The sequence below is a fragment of the Lepidochelys kempii genome, chromosome 9 (assembly GCF_965140265.1).
Source record: "Lepidochelys kempii isolate rLepKem1 chromosome 9, rLepKem1.hap2, whole genome shotgun sequence".
Classification (NCBI taxonomy): Eukaryota; Metazoa; Chordata; order Testudines; family Cheloniidae; genus Lepidochelys; species Lepidochelys kempii.
Window position 1 is genome coordinate 84,473,908 of NC_133264.1, and position 16,641 is coordinate 84,490,548.

The 16,641-nt window shown below is 38.6% G+C and overlaps 1 protein-coding gene across 7 annotated transcripts in view; it reads left to right on the top strand.

Moving 5' to 3' along the window:
- Positions 1-16,641, top strand: part of AMMECR1 (AMMECR nuclear protein 1) — a 150,621-nt gene that overhangs the window by 109,431 nt on the left and 24,549 nt on the right. For 4 of the 7 annotated variants that reach the window (XR_012160968.1, XR_012160967.1, XM_073361201.1 and 1 more), the window contains 2 exons: positions 6,766-6,880; positions 9,502-9,654. Coding sequence is in view for 4 of the 7 variants with exons in the window: in XM_073361201.1 (XP_073217302.1) it covers positions 6,766-6,880; positions 9,502-9,654 (268 nt within the window). In the remaining 3 variants the exon portion in view is untranslated. Of the gene's footprint in view, positions 1-6,765; positions 6,881-9,501; positions 9,659-16,641 lie in introns of all 7 variants that reach the window. The other 3 variants (XR_012160969.1, XM_073361203.1, XM_073361202.1) reach the window with 2 other exon arrangements.

Consider the following 16,641-nt stretch of genomic DNA (forward strand, 5'->3'; position numbering starts at 1 on the left):
CCATTTTGAATTTTATTTGTGAAAAGCTGAGACTTGTGTAGCATGTCTTGTATGAATGAGAACTGACAGTAATGCTTAGTTTTTTCTTGATTGACAGTAACTTGAACTACCCTCAGTAGGACACCCAGGCTTGCATAGATGTGCTTTAAGTATGTTTGACTTGCAATACTCTTTTCTTGCTCCATAAATTATGCATTCATCACATTACACTGTGATTTGGTATTGCTTATGTATACCATTAAAACTTTTAATTTCAAGAGCAGCAGACTTCTTGCTGAAACATTGCCATCTCCTAGGTGAGTTTGAGCAACTTGAAGCAACTTGCTTTGCATTACTACTTTTCAGCTATTTGGTACGGCATGGCTTTTCTTGGTCAGCAGTAATGGATGTGAATGAGCTCTGGGGATTGAGGAAGTAAGGAGTAGTTAATTGGCAACTATTTTTTTTAATCGGTTTTTCTTTCCTCAGTAGTTCCTTTGTATTCCACCTTGTTTTTCCAACTTGATATTTTCCTCACTACCTCTAGTCAAGCTGTCATTCATCTAAATTTAACAGAAAAGTCGTAAAAGTTGTTTATTAAACCTACTCTCACCCTTCAAGAAGCAAGTTTGTGTAATGTGCAACTTCATGTCAGTTGCAATTTTCATGTGTGCTATATCTCTAGGATTGAACTGTAACTTGAATGGGAGAAAGTTATATCTTAACCAAAGATTCGACAAAGGCAATGCATATGAAAACTGTTGAGCCCTTTTTCCTGATGAGAATATAAGGTCCATGGTTCGCTCGCATACAAAAGGGTGCTGATAACACACACACAATACACAGAGATCTTTGTGTGTTCTGTCAGTTTATTGATTTGCCATACCCTCTTGCTTAGTCTAGATATTGCTGTGGCGGTTTTTTCGATGCAGACGTTGAGTTCTGTTCAAGTGAGAGGTTGACTGCGATAGAGAACCCCAGGTATGTGAACTCGTTCACCACTTCAAGTTCATAGCTGTTGATCTTGATGGAGGGTGCTTCTGCAACTCCTGGGCACATTATGTTCATCTTTTTTAGGCTTATAGTAAGCCGAAGTCTTGGCAGGCTTTGGAAAAACTGTCCAGGAGGTTTTGGAGATGGGCTTCTGTGTGGGTTGTCACTGCTGCATCGTCAGCGAAGAGGAGGTGTTGGATAAGGGCCTCCCAAGTCTTGGTTTTAGATCTGAGTCTTGCAGGATTGAACAGCTTTCCATCAGATCTCATGTGCAAGTAGATTCCCTCAGTTGAGGAACCAAAAGCTTGTTTCAGCAGCAGGGAGAAGAAGATCCCAAACAAAGTTGGGCCAAGTACACAGCCTGTCTTAACTCCGCTACGAATCTGGAAAGCCTCAGAGACTGAGCCATCATATTGAACTTTGAACATGGAAGGATCAAATCATGCTTAAGAGTTTGGGCGGGGACATTCAATCTTTTTTAGAAGCGCGAATAGTCCACTTCTACTCACAAGGTCAAAAGCCTTTCTAAGATCGATGAAGGCTATGTAAAGGGGCTTTTTTTTTGTTCTCTGCATTTCTCTTGTTGTCGTCTCAGTGAGAAGATCATATCGATGGTAGACCTTTCAGCTCTGAAGCCACACTGTGATTCTGGATAGATTCTGTCTGCAAAGATCTGAAGTCTGTTCAGGACAACTCAGGCAAAGGCTTTTCCCATAATACTAAGAAGGGAAATGCCACGATATGTGTTACAGTTGCTCCTGTTAACCTTGTTTTTACAGAGAGTGATGATGTTGGCCTCTTCGATTTCTTGTGGTACTTTGCCTTCTTTCCAGCACAGGCAAAGCAACTCGTGAAAATGTTGCAGTAGAATAGGTTTTTCACATTTCCTGATCTCATAACAGCTTATGATATAAAATATTATAAATTGTGATTTAAAATGTATGTAGGTTGTTCAAAATGTTGCTGTTCTGCTTTCTGTAGAATTGAACGGTTCTCTTAGCTCATGTGCTCCTGTATGTGTACGTGTTGACACAAGCGGTCAGATTTTTAAAGTCTGATTTATTTTTTTTGCACATAGGTGTAAATTATTACAGGTGTGGGGCACAAGTGGGTAGTTAGTTTCATATCACTTTTATCTACAGAAAGCATGCACAGAAAGGGAATTCTATCTGTATTCTCCTCTCCCCCATTTTTACCCGAGTGGCTATATTACTTTGTAGCTGCTAAATATGGCAGTTTGGGTTGGTCCTTTTCTTTTCAGTTATGAAAACAAAGTTAATCATCATGATCCAAACAAGCACGACTTATTTGTAATTACGACCGTATTAATGAGCATGAGGAGCAAAACACGGATCCCAGATGTTTTAGTTTCCTTGAATAGGAGTTACTTTGGAACTCTCATTGTCCGTATCAACCCAATTTTCATCAGACCCCCATGAAAATATTAAATTGTAGCTAGTTTACTTTCTGTATTTCACTTACTGGCACTTCAGTTGACTTACAAAATAAAGGTTTAAATCTTCTATTACACTGAAAACTTCTGACTCATCATTAACTATACAGCTGTTACCAGCACCTCCATAATATTGTGTAATTTTGTGATAATGATATAACTGAGCAGTTACAAGAGTATACAGTGAAGGTGTACATTCATGATATTCTATGCAAATTACAATTAATGCTAATTTTCCTAAAATTTTAAAACCTTCAGTCAGCTGCCAACTATGAAAATAACATTAAAGGACTTTTTCCTGCCTCAGGCTTCAAATTGAGGTGGCCATACATTTTCATTTTTATTATTGTACACTTGACTTTCATCTTATTGTGTAGCTGCATGTGCCTTTCTGTCTTTGATAGGTTCGTACTAGGATTCATATCTCAGTTCTTGGGTGTTACTCAAATTTGTTATGATTTGTTCAGATTAGCTCCCAGAATGTTACTTATTTTACTACTGAAGTAGCATATAACCCCACAATAGCCGCAGTTGGAACTGAGGTGTTATTGTGGTGATTTCTGCATTAAACATATAGGATGACTTCTGGCCTCATTAAAGTCAAAGAGGCAGATCCTCAACTAGTGGGAAATTGTTGAAGTCAATGGAGCTTTGACAGTCTGCACCAGCTGAGAATTTATACCTGGAATTTTGGCCACTAACTTCACTGGGCCCATGATTTGACATATAGTGAGATATTCCTTGCCCCAATGAGTTTAGTCTTTAATTTGAAGCAGGATGTAACAAGCAAATATGATGGATGAAATAAAAGGAGGAAAAGGAGAGGGAGAGTGAAGGTTACAAAAATAAGACCATGTGATTACATAGTCTTGCACATAGTCTCTTCTCTTGCACAACTTGATGGTTCCTGAAGGTATCAAATTCAGCTGGTATGGAATGTTTTACATGACAATTAATGCACAAATTAAGAAAGGTGGATCGGAGCATCCACAGTACCTAGAAGAGTGTTTTCTAATAACAGTCTGTACAGGTCTGTCCTGAGAGAATTGGAATTTTTGGTTTAGATTTAATAATATCCACCTCTTTTCATCAGTAGAACTCAATAAGCTATTAATACTGTACAGGCACATTATGTTACTGAGAAACTTGAAATCTAATAATGAATTGCCATAATCTTTAACAGTATCTTTTCTTGTGGGATGGGGGAAATGTCCCAAAAATAATATGCAGTGTAATTCATCAAAAATAAAAAAGTGAACAGTTCCAAGCATATTAATGCAATATAATAATCAAAGCATATTGACAGAAGTAACAAGGAATCTTAATTAAACATCTTTCTGACTAAAGGAAAGAACAAGACTATCAATTTAATTTTAAAAAATTTGAATCATGCCTTAATATTATGACTTAATCATTTACCTGACCCAAAACACCAGGATGACTTAAGTCTCTTAGACTTACAATGCATTCGATCAGTGTATTTTTATACCACTGGCACAGTGTGTGTGGGGAAAAAAGGGAATATTAAAGTGGTGAGAATTCTGTAGGCATTGTTTGGTTAGTAATAAATCACAAACCTGCGTATGTCAGACAAATTGAACTATGATTTTTAACATAGGCCAGCTTTAGGTTGGCAATAGATTTATGTGGCCTACCATCTTGATTTTTAAAATTAGAAATTAGTAATATCAAATTGAGATTTGCAGAACATAATTTTTTACTGTGTGATTTTAAGAGGTGCAGGAAAATGTCTGGATTGTATATATGTTCGCTTAGTGTATTTCTTATTATCCAGTAATTATAATTACAACATTGCCTTTCTAGAGATGGAAAGGCACAGCAGTAAGTAATGCAAAGTTATTTGATCAACAAAAATGTTTCATTAACTTACTGCTGTTGAGAATTGTTCTGTTAAGTGACACTGAAAAATAGCAGTTTAAGCCTTGAAATAGTAATTTATAACCAACATCAGGTTAAATACATGTTATTGCAGTGGTACTCAACCATTTCATCCTTCCAGCCTGAGCATCACAAATGAATGAAACCTCTTTAGAAAACGGTAATATATGTCAATTCTAATTTCACCAGTGTGAAGAGGTCTGGTTCTACCAACGTTCTTGTCATCTACTTGTCTATTCCTAAACTGCCATTTTTTCCCATTGGCATTTGCTCTAGTTGTGCAGTGCCTCTCTCAAACCCAGGAAGAACAGCACATGGAGAGCTATAAAAGGCAAACGTGGCCTCGTACCCTCTCATTATCAGTACTTTATCGTGTCTAAAATAGATTTTGTTTTCTGATACTGCTCCATGTCACTGGGACAAGGGAGGAGAGGAACTGGGGTCTGATTTTTCAACTTGCAGCAGTTGCGCAGCTGGTTTTGAAAATAATTCTATGGGGTCTTGGAGAATATCATTCACCTTCTGAGATGAACTAATGAAGGCAATCACATACACAAATGTACTTCCATAATCCTGCCAAAGATAATCATAGTTGAGATGTATATAGTATGGTTTCATACAGAGTTTCTCTAGGCTTTACATAGATTGGTATTATCCCCATTTTCCCAGTGGGAAAGCTGAGGCACAGAATGCTACGATCTTTCCTTCCTAATAAGTATATTCCTCATTCATAAAAAGATACTTAACTTTTCTATTTGCTGTACCTGCCCCATGTTTTCCTGTCTCTCTAATCTCTGTATTGGCCATGGTTTGAAGCTGGGCATCCTAAAATACTCCTTAATGCTTGGTAGAGCTACCCCTCATCCTGTGTCAACCTATACAATGAACTACATTTAAGTCCATCCAAAAATAAAATTGGATTTTCTCCTCCTCTTTTTGTGTAAAACTACCAATGTTTAAAAAGGGGCCTGTAGTAATTCTCACCACCTCAGTAGTTCCAATAGGTTTTCATTAAATGTTTTCAAGCATTACACCACAATAAAACATATTGATCCTTGTTAAAAGGCTGGATCAACTATACATACGATAATTTCCCCGTTCCAGCTTAAACTTTTTTGCATCTACTGCACTCTGTACAACAACTCCATCTGAGCTAAATTTAGCTGTATTTAGCTATATTGAACCAAACTATGCTATTGATAGGACTACACACAATGGCTGAGTTTGACCCAGACATTTCAATGAACCCTGAGCACCTTTAGAAACACAGTTGTGTACCAGATCCAAGAGGTGTCATCTCTAGTCATTTCCAAATAGGGTTCATAGAACTAGTGAGTGTATCCTACGTTCAGTGGGTGGAAAAGGAAGGCTGTTGAGGACTAGGTAGCTCCTTAGACTAGGCTTCTGCACTGTTAGATTCTCCTCTTTTGCTGAAACAACCAGTTGGCCAGATCAGTTCTTTTTCTTGTTAAACATAGGCACATTTGTGTATAAGTATCTCCTGTCCCAAGCTTAGAAAATAATAAATGCAGGTATATTGCACTCATTTTACCCTTTCTGATTTGCCCAGTTCTCCTTATACCAAATCTTGCACAATATACTGCTCTTATCTTTGACATTTGTTTCCAACATCTCTGGTTAACCACTCTCTCCTGTTTTTGTAATGCAGATGTTACTGAGATGAATGTAGATGGTACCACTTCCCCTTTGATTTTGAACTGCTACATTACACACCTGCCCACAGGATCTTACGTTATCAGCGGATTATCTTAGATTATCTTCATTAGCTGCTCTATTACTTACCATACATCTGTTTTGCAGAATAGTTTCAAGTCCTATAGTTTCACAAATTTGAGTCTCTTTGATGGTACCATTATAAGTATTTTACCTTTTTACATTGACATTTCTTAATTTGCATGAATATTTTGCTCATTCAGATTGTCTACGTTGATATGTTAAACACAATAGTTCCTTACAGAGTTATCATTCTGATTATTTTCAAGATGTCAAAATATATTTTTTCCAGCATAACTCTTCCCCTACCTAAAATTATGTTGTTTAATCTTTTCAAAACAGATTTGTCATTGATCTGTTTTTTATATATTTTTCCCCAAAATCTGTTCCTCCTTAAGACTGTCCCTGTAGCAAAACCAACTCAGCAAGGAGTGACCACCCAGGAAATCTAGTCAATTGGTTTGACCATATAACTTGTCCAGCCATGAAATCTGGAAACCATTTGTCTAAGAGAAAAGGATATACCATACTGGTGTATTGCACTATTAAGAATTAATTGTCAGAGTAGTCATCATTCCATCAGCTTTTATTTTTGCTGTCTCTTACCTTTTTCTTTCCCAGTTGGTTCATTAGGTAGTTCAATTTAGGCACACACACCAAAAAAAAAAAAAAAAAAGAGCTTTAAAAATCTGTTTTGTTTTCAACAGTGCCCTTAAAGATAGCCGTTTCCCCCCAATGACGAGGGATGAGCTGCCACGGCTTTTCTGCTCAGTGTCTCTACTCACTAATTTTGAAGATGTATGTGATTACTTGGACTGGGAGGTAAGGATTCCAGATCTTTTTAAAGAAAATGACCTTGATATCAGTATCCTCTAGTTCCTCCCAACCTAATAAGAAAATAACTGACATTTTGGAATATTTAGTGTAGTTATCTGATTGTCTTAGTTGTCTTTTATACACATAAGATGATGCATCTCTGGTGTCTCCTGGGAGATCTGGTGTTACCATGCAAGTTCTTAGGATATGGAAACCGTAAAGTGGAACTGAGCCATTTTCATGCCCACTGGATGATCACAGTAAACCTGTGTTCTTAAAAGACACATGAACAAAACGCCACTGATGTCTCAGGGTTGTTTTTTGTTTGTTTGTTTGTTTGTTTTTTAAGATTAAATCCTGCAATATTAAAATAGGCATAGTCTGAAATACATCCTCAGTTTTTTGGATCAAAACTTTCTGTAATGAAGTAGTTATAGAGGAGACCTAGATAGTCATAGTCCATCATTCTGCTAGAACAAGATAAGTCTCTAGAAAGAGGCTGTACCAGACAATCTATACTGATACTACATTTGACCTTAAGCTGCTGGAATCACATAGTACACTCATTGGGAAGGTAGAAGGAAAAAAAAAAGTCCCACACAGCTGCCTCATTTAGATATAGGAATAAGCATGGATGGCTGAAGCCAAATAACACTTTATCTGGAGAAAATGGTGCAAGCCAGACAGTTAGCACCTGTCCCCACTAATCCCTTGAAAACAATGAGAACCAAATATACCATTTATTTTTTCAATTTAATACTTATCCTGTGAAGAGCAGCATCCACTTTACTTGTTACGGTTAAAGGGAAACTGCACACATTGTCTTGGCACAGCAGCATGAAAACGCACAGGTTACAAAGCAATTGCTGTTATGTTTACATTTTTTTTTAATTACAATGTATATTTGAGTGCGACAGTTTTACTGAAAATTTGTCACTTACGTAAATAATGGACATGGTCTAGTCCAGTACAAAAGAAAACAAATTCCACTGTCTTGTGTTAATAATGGTTTAACACACATAAAAGAGCTCTAATGCTTAGTGTTCGTTTTTTAAAAATTGTGAACAGTAATGCTTTTCTATTGGCTGTATCTGTAGGTTGAAAACGGGTGTATAGTCTCCACAATTGGGTGCTCTCACTGGTAAGGTCACAAGAGGCCTCTTTTTCACTTGGGTGACTGTCTCCAGCGTTAGCCTCTGAAGTGCCAATTGTACAGTAATTGAAAGCTTAAATATAATGCATTTCACAGTTAATTGGTAGTGACAACAGCTTCATGTCTTCTCTACTGCTGAGCAAAATGGGTGCAAGTTTCCTTTGAGGAACGATCAGTGTTTTCACCATAAACACCATTCTTCATGATTTATATCTCATCTGTCAAAAATTTACTCTGAGCTGAAGCTTTGTCCTAAACCAAGAGCAGTTTTTTTTCTAGACAATCCAATTGTCTGTCTCTGAGCTACAGAAGTACAATATATGTTTGGACCACAATTTTTCAAGCGTTAATAACTACAGTGGCTTTTTAAATGAAACTTTACAGGCCAATAATTAAATCAATTTAGTGAATAATTCAAACTGTCTGGTTGAGATTTTGTCTAGTCTGCTTGCTACAGTTTAGCATTTGATGCTAAAATTAGTAATGTGAAGGATTTAATAACTCAGTCATTTAAATTTATTTTAACTCTTGAAAATTGACTGTGGGCATGTTCAGAAACTGTTTTTCATAATATTTTAAATGCACACTAATATTTTATTGGCTTCATGCTATTGTCTAGTACAGTATAATGTAATGATCATTATCTTCCCAAGTTGAAATAGGCATTTCAAGTTTCCAGATAAATATTTTTACATAATGACAAACTGTTTCAAAGGAGCCATTATGTTCTATCAAATAAGCATATTGCTTTAAAATGACCAAAATATGTATTTGTTCGAGAGAGGGGCTTAAACCAAAACCCCAGCTCAGAACACCCACCAAACTTTGGGAAAGTATGGATCTGAACGTTGTGATTTGGAGCCCATCTTCTAATTTATACCTTAAATGTCTGTATGTATGTAACTTCAGCAATTTCACTTTCTGTATTTTATTGCAAAGTCCTATAGAATTTAATAACAGAAATAAAAATAGGATTTGAGAGAAATGACTTTCGATGGTAATAAAATATAAATTCCTTTTGATAGAATTTGTAATCCTCCCTATAGAATTAAATAGAGAGCTATATCCCAGCTATAGAACTCTATACATTGGTTTAAAAATTCTGTAGAAAAATATTTGCGATGAAATTTCTTAAGACACTTCAATAACGGAAATCATTAGCCTCTTTTGGAAGGGTGGGAAAGGTAAGAGTATTGTCAAATATTTTAATAATCTACTTTTAAAGCCTCTAACATGGTAAAGCAATCAAAAGAGGTGGCCATAATATAATGAGTCTCCTGAGACATGGCAAAATCCTGTCATTTTTTCTGCCATGCTTTTCAAGTGATGGTTCTATATATAACTATAAATGACGTACAGGCATTCCATATAAAGTAAGAAGTTTATACTGAAATGTTAGTCCTTAAAAGAATGATGTGTCACTGTACATGCCCCTTACAGTGAGACAGCTTATGTCATCCATGTTTCTTTTAAGGGAACTGCAGTTATGCAATGTCAGTGGCAAAAAGACATTTCAAGATGGCTAGAATATGACCTAAAGAGAGATTCTGGGTCTTCCATCTGGTATAACTGCTCATTTCCAGATCATCCTGAAAAATCATCAGCCTGGTTAGGAGACCTTACTTCTGTAGGTATGCTATTGAGATCTTGTGGGAGCTAATTCAGCAATTTGCTGACAGAAGTCAAAATATTTCAAAATTGCAGATCCAGACAGCTTGCAGTGCTGTGGTGGTTTAGAGACGATCATTTGAAGACATGGCTCAGGACAGGAGTGCCTCCTATACCCTGAAACAGACTGATAGATCTTCCTTCTACTGATTAATGAATTGTTTCCCCAAACTGAAGAGATCAGTTTTTCAGTTGCAGCAAGCAGTGAGAGATCCTCTTTGCAGCAGAGACTTCAGGCGAGTAAACAGGAGACATGAGTGAATTGACTGCCATTAGCTCCCATATGATTTTTCAAATTGCCACCATTTTCACCTTTTATAAAGGTTTTCACCTTTTTATATTTACTTTCAAAGGATCACATCAGTACAGTGATTCATGAAGACACTTCATAAAAAACACAGGGTTTCCATTCACGCATGACTGTATATGATTGCACTATGCATCCGTAGTTCACACACGTGGTGGTTTGCAATGGATGCTGGGCAGATATGCATTGTCTCCTCATTTCTGTAAGCACAGAGTCTTCCTCCCACGAGACATCTCTCCACTACCCCTGTCCAATGTCTACTTATGTGGAGTGTCACAGCCTTTCCATCAAAGAAAGGTGGTGAGACATGCAGTGTCATGAATTCTGGGATATGTTTTTGAATGATAATACTTCTTTAGTAGAGAATGTGGACACCAGAGGGCAAGTGGGGAAGCAGCTCATGGAAGTAAAATAACTGTTTAATGCTACTGACATGGAGGCAGTAAGATCTGCACCCTTTCACATCCTCCAGTGTATCTGATGGGACTTTTTCTCCCAATCCATTTCCCCTTGCAGCCATCCATCCCCAAAGCAAACTCAGTTTTATTCCTCCCTTCACCCACTTTGCAATCACCTTCCTGATTTCTTTACCCTTCCACTAAGGTCATCCCTGCCCTGCACAGATTCTGCAATTCCCTCTTCTCCAAAATTATTAATTTTTTTGCTCGTAGCTTTATTGCTCTTGAATTCCTTTACTCTCAACTCATGTCAGAGTGGGAATCTTTAAACTATTTAGCGAGGCATTTCCTTACAGTACAATGCTCCACAGAGGAAATCAAACACTTAAAACATGTTCTGCTAGGTTACTAAACAGTACAGAGGGTTTCAGGATTTTTTTTTTTTTAAGGAAATTGTTTGATTTGCTTAGATCCTGAAAAAAAAAAAAGAGGGGATTCCTATCCATTCTGCATCTCTGGCCACTGAATCCCTTACCCCAGGAGAGAGGTTCAGGATGCTGTATCAGGAGTCCCTGGGAGGAAAAAATTGAATCCTACAAATGGATAGGACAAGTATGAAATATGCTTAAATGTTTCAGGAGGCAAGCTTTGGTACTACAGACGCTGGTTATTTGAGAGTAGATACCTTGTTAATGTGTGAAAGACAAACTAATTTATACATTTTCTGCATTTCTCTTTTATGAAAATACCGAAGGAAGCAAAAGCTATGTTATCATTTCTCTGTCACTCACATCCTATCACAGCTGGGTTTCCCCAGTACATTTCCTTTTAGTCATTTTTTTCTCCTCTTAAAATCATCTGTGTCTTCTTACCACAAAGTGATTCAGATTCCTTGAGAAAGCTTTGGGATATTGAAACAAGCCTTCCTGACATCAAGAAAAGTCAGAATACAGGCAGCACAGAAAATTAGCCAAGTTTCTTCAGTAGTTCCACATTAAGCATACTGTCATAAATTCAGGCTACTTAATGGCCAGTATTTTGTCAGTTTCTGGTTCCTGAAATAATGTGAAATGGTCCTTTCTCCTGAATTTGTTGTCCTTCAATGAAATGCTACCAATCTGTAGAAGACTCCTGAGACTCTGGCTGTGGGGTTTGATGATGAGATGAAAGTTAATAGTAATGACTGAGAGATGGCTTTTCATCAGTCTGTACAAAATTAGATCATAATCTTAGAGTTTCTAGTGAACAGATGCACCCAAGAGAGAGTTTTAAAAAAACAACCACCCAAAATTTAAGCCTGTTCCAGTCAACTTAAGCTAAACTGAAAAAAAACCCACTTACACCAAAAGAAGAATGTCCATGCAGAGGTTGGCAGTTGTTAGCTATTAGTGGTTTAAATTCACAAGTTACGTTATACCAATGCAATGTTCTTGTGTAGTTGTGGGGCAGGGTTAGTAATATGTCAGAAGTGTGTTGGACATCATAAATAGAGCAAGACATTTCCATGAACTCTGTCAGTCCATTTAATTGGTTATGACGCACAATCTACTCATCAATGAGAATTATGTTTACTCTCTGTTAGAGTGCAATTATTTGTTGGTTGGATATTGAATCATATTCAGCACGTCATCAGTACAGTAAAAGCTGTGTTATCTGGCACTTTATCAACCGGAAAGCTCTATTATCCGGCATTTCTGATATCTCCCAATACAAATCCCCAATCTAGTAATGGGAACTAGTATATTGCCCAGAAAGTTATGCAATTGCACATTCTGCACTCTACTTTTATGCAAAAGAGGCAGAAGACAGCAAGCTGATATCAGGGATTAATTCAAAAAAGCAGTTTCCAGGGTGTGTTATCGGGCCATTACAGATTCAGCCCAATCTACTACGCCTTCCACATCTACAATGATAATTGATAACCTTGAGGCAAGAGCCTTGAAGTGCCTTCTGAGTCACCAAAGAAAGATTAAATATGTTCAGTATAGTTTTAGTGTTGTGTATTTTTAGTGATCTGGGTGTACATCATGCACTGCCCATAGTGATATATAATATCATAAGATAAGTTTTCTATACCGTAGGTTATCTGTATACACCTAAGTGCTTCAAGACACCAACCACGCTGCAGTGCAGCACTACTACTGAGTTGGCGAATACTTGTGTACTGCACTACTGTATTTTATACTTTATTCATTTTATTGTATTGTAATTCTTTGAAAATTGGTATTCCATTGGTAAAGTATAACTCTGAGTTAACTGGAATATTTGATTAACCAGCACCCGCTATTCCCCCAACATGCCAGATAACAAAGCTTTTACTGTATTTCTGGTTAATTCCTCATGAATATTGTAAACTATATGTTCTCATGATCACCTCTGTTGCACAGGATATTAGCACAGGAAGGTGGACCTAACTTTATATATTCCACAAAATTTTTAAATTTGATTTTGAAGACATGCTAAAATAAAAACATATTTTACAAAATACCTTGAGTAATTGAATATATACCATAAGTACTATGAAACTGTCAAATGCCTAATTGTGCAGCATGGTGGTGATAGCACAAGACAGCTCTGTACGTTCATTTTTTCCACCAATTACTATAATGGTATCTGTTCATATCAGTGAAGCAATCACATACTTCCTCAAAAAAGTTTATACAGAAAACTTAATGAGTTGAAATTAAACCCATCCTAAAATCTTTCATTGTTCCCTTGTATACTGAAATGTACCTCAGGTTCTGTAAAATGAGAGCTTCAACACTGATGAAATTCTAGCACTTCTCTAACCCACCACCAAATACAGGGTGTGACTGCAGCGAGAATATGTATCACATCATCTGTTCATCTAGATTCTAATCCCACTGCTCTCCTTACCTTTATGGATCCTAAGAACAGATATTGTCATTTATGAATTAAAACAATTAAAACAAGAGGCTGCTCGGCAGCTCTCCAACACGAGTTTCTACAAGCCATTACCCTCTGATCCCACTGAGAGTTACCAAAAGCAACTACAGCATTTGCTCAAGAAACTTCCTGAAAAAGCACAAGATCAAATCCGCACAGACACACCCCTGGAACCCCGACCTGGGATATTCTATCTACTACCCAAGATCCATAAACCTGGAAATCCTGGGCGCCCCATCATCTCAGGCATTGGCACCCTGACAGCAGGATTGTCTGGCTATGTAGACTCCCTCCTCAGGCCCTACGCTACCAGCACTCCCAGCTACCTTCGAGACACCACTGACTTCCTGAGGAAACTACAATCCATCGGTGATCTTCCTGATAACACCATCCTGGCCACTATGGATGTAGAAGCCCTCTACACCAACATTCCACACAAAGATGGACTACAAGCCGTCAAGAACACTATCCCCGATAATGTCACGGCTAACCTGGTGGCTGAACTTTGTGACTTTGTCCTTACCCATAACTACTTCACATTTGGGGACAATGTATACCTTCAGATCAGCGGCACTGCTATGGGTACCCGCATGGCCCCACAGTATGCCAACATTTTTATGGCTGATTTAGAACAACGCTTCCTCAGCTCTCGTCCCCTAAAGCCCCTACTCTACTTGCGCTATATTGATGACATCTTCATCATCTGGACCCATGGAAAAGAAGCCCTTGAGGAATTCCACCATGATTTCAACAATTTCCATCCCACCACCAACCTCAGCCTGGTCCAGTCCACACAAGAGATCCACTTCCTGGACACTACAGTGCTAATAAACAATGGTCACATAAACACCACCCTATACCGGAAACCTACTGACCGCTATTCCTACCTGCATGCCTCCAGCTTTCACCCTGACCACACCACACGATCCATCGTCTACAGCCAAGCTCTGCGATACAACCGCATTTGCTCCAACCCCTCAGACAGAGACAAACACCTACAAGATCTCTGTCAAGCTTTCTTACAACTACAATACCCACCTGCAGAAGTAAAGAAACAGATTGATAGAGCCAGAAGAGTTCCCAGAAGTTACCTACTACAGGACAGGCCTAACAAAGAAAATAACAGAACGCCACTAGCCGTCACCTTCAGCCCCCAACTAAAACCCCTCCAACGCATTATTAAGGATCTACAACCTATCCTAAAGGATGACCCAACACTCTCACAAATCTTGGGAGACAGGCCAGTCCTTGCCTACAGACAGCCCCGCAACCTGAAGCAAATACTCACCAACAACCACATACCACACAACAGAACCACTAACCCAGGAACTTATCCTTGCAACAAAGCCCGTTGCCAACTGTGCCCACATATCTATTCAGGGGACACCATCACAGGGCCTAATAACATCAGCCACACTATCAGAGGCTCGTTCACCTGCACATCCACCAATGTGATATATGCCATCATGTGCCAGCAATGCCCCTCTGCCATGTACATTGGTCAAACTGGACAGTCTCTACGTAAAAGAATAAATGGACACAAATCAGATGTCAAGAATTATAACATTCATAAACCAGTCGGAGAACACTTCAATCTCTCTGGTCACGCGATCACAGACATGAAGGTCGCTATCTTAAAACAAAAAAACTTCAAATCCAGACTCCAGCGAGAAACTGCTGAATTGGAATTCATTTGCAAATTGGATACTATTAATTTAGGCTTAAATAGAGACTTGGAGTGGCTAAGTCATTATGCAAGGTAGCCTGTTTCCTCTTGTTTTTTCCTACCCCCCCCCCCCAGATGTTCTGGTTTAACGTGGATTTTAACTTGAAGAGTGGTCAGTTTGGATGAGCTATTACCAGCAGGAGAGTGAGTTTGTGTGTGTATGGGGGTGGGGGGGATGTGAGAACCTGGATTTATGCAGGAAATAGCCCAGCTTAATTGTCATGCACATTGTGTAAAGAGTTATCACTTTGGATGGGCTATCACCAGCAGGAGAGTGAATTTGTGTGGGGGGGTGGAGGGTGAGAAAACCTGGATTTGTGCTGGAAATCACTTTAGATAAGCTATTACCAGCAGGACAGTGGGGTGGGAATAGGTATTGTTTCATATTCTCTGTGTATATATAAAGTCTGCTGCAGTTTCCACGATATGCATCTGAAGAAGTGAGCTGTAGCTCACGAAAGCTTATGCTCTAATAAATTGGTTAGTCTCTAAGGTGCCACAAGTCCTCCTTTTCTTTTTGCGAATATAGACTAACACGGCTGTTACTCTGAAACAATGAGAATGTCAATACCCTTCGAGCTTACTATCATAAAGCAGGCAAGAAGAGTGATGAGGGTGTATACATGTTATCACAGCACCACCAATACCCTGGGTGACTGCTCTGTGAGTTTCCTAATAGAAGCCTCATGAAAATAGGTAAATTAATAATAATAGCCTGAAAATTACCATACGCAGAGGCTAAATAAAATATTTTTGTACAAATTGGAAATAGGAAAAGTTAAAACAAAGTTAAGGTTTAAAATGGAATCAGGGATCATGTTGTATGCTCCTTAGGCTACGTAACTTTGACAGGCTCCTGTAGTTACACTTGTCTGTCCTCCCCTTTCTACCTCAAATTGCTTGCTAAACCCACTTGTTGAGCCTTTTCTTAAATTGGATTGTAAACTGTTCATGGCAGTGACCATTCTATACTGTCTTTGCATATTGTCTAGAACAGTGGTTCTCAAAGTCAATCCGCCGCTTGTTCAGGAAAAGCCCCTGGCAAGCTGGACCGGTTTCTTTACTTGCTGTGTCTGCAGGTTCGGCTGATTGCAGCTCCCACTGGCCGCGGTTTGCTGCTCCAGGCCAATGGGGGCTGCGGGAAGTGGCGTGGGCCAAGGGACATGCTGGCCGCCCATCCCGCAGCCCCCATTGGCCCGGAGCAGCGAACTGCTGCCAGTGGGAGCTGTGATCGGCCGAACCTGAGGACGCAGCAGGTAAACAAACCGGTCCGGCCCACCAGGGGCTTTCCCTGAACAAGCAGTGGGCTGGCTTTGAGAACCACTGTTCTAGACAATATGCAAAGACGGTACAGGACCCCGATCCCAATCTACGTGCTGTAATAAAGAGAGATTTCAAAGGAGTTGCAGTTGTTGTGTTTGAGGACTGATAGATTTTTTTCAGTTTCTGGTATGTAGGAAAATTTAAAACTGATAGTGTTTGTATGTAAACAAATGTTTTGGTCAGGATACATTTTGGGTTTTATCTTGGCAGTTAATTCAATCTGTAATTACTTTTCTGCTCTAATCAATTTGTCTTGCAAATTTGATCTGAAAAAAACAGATGCAA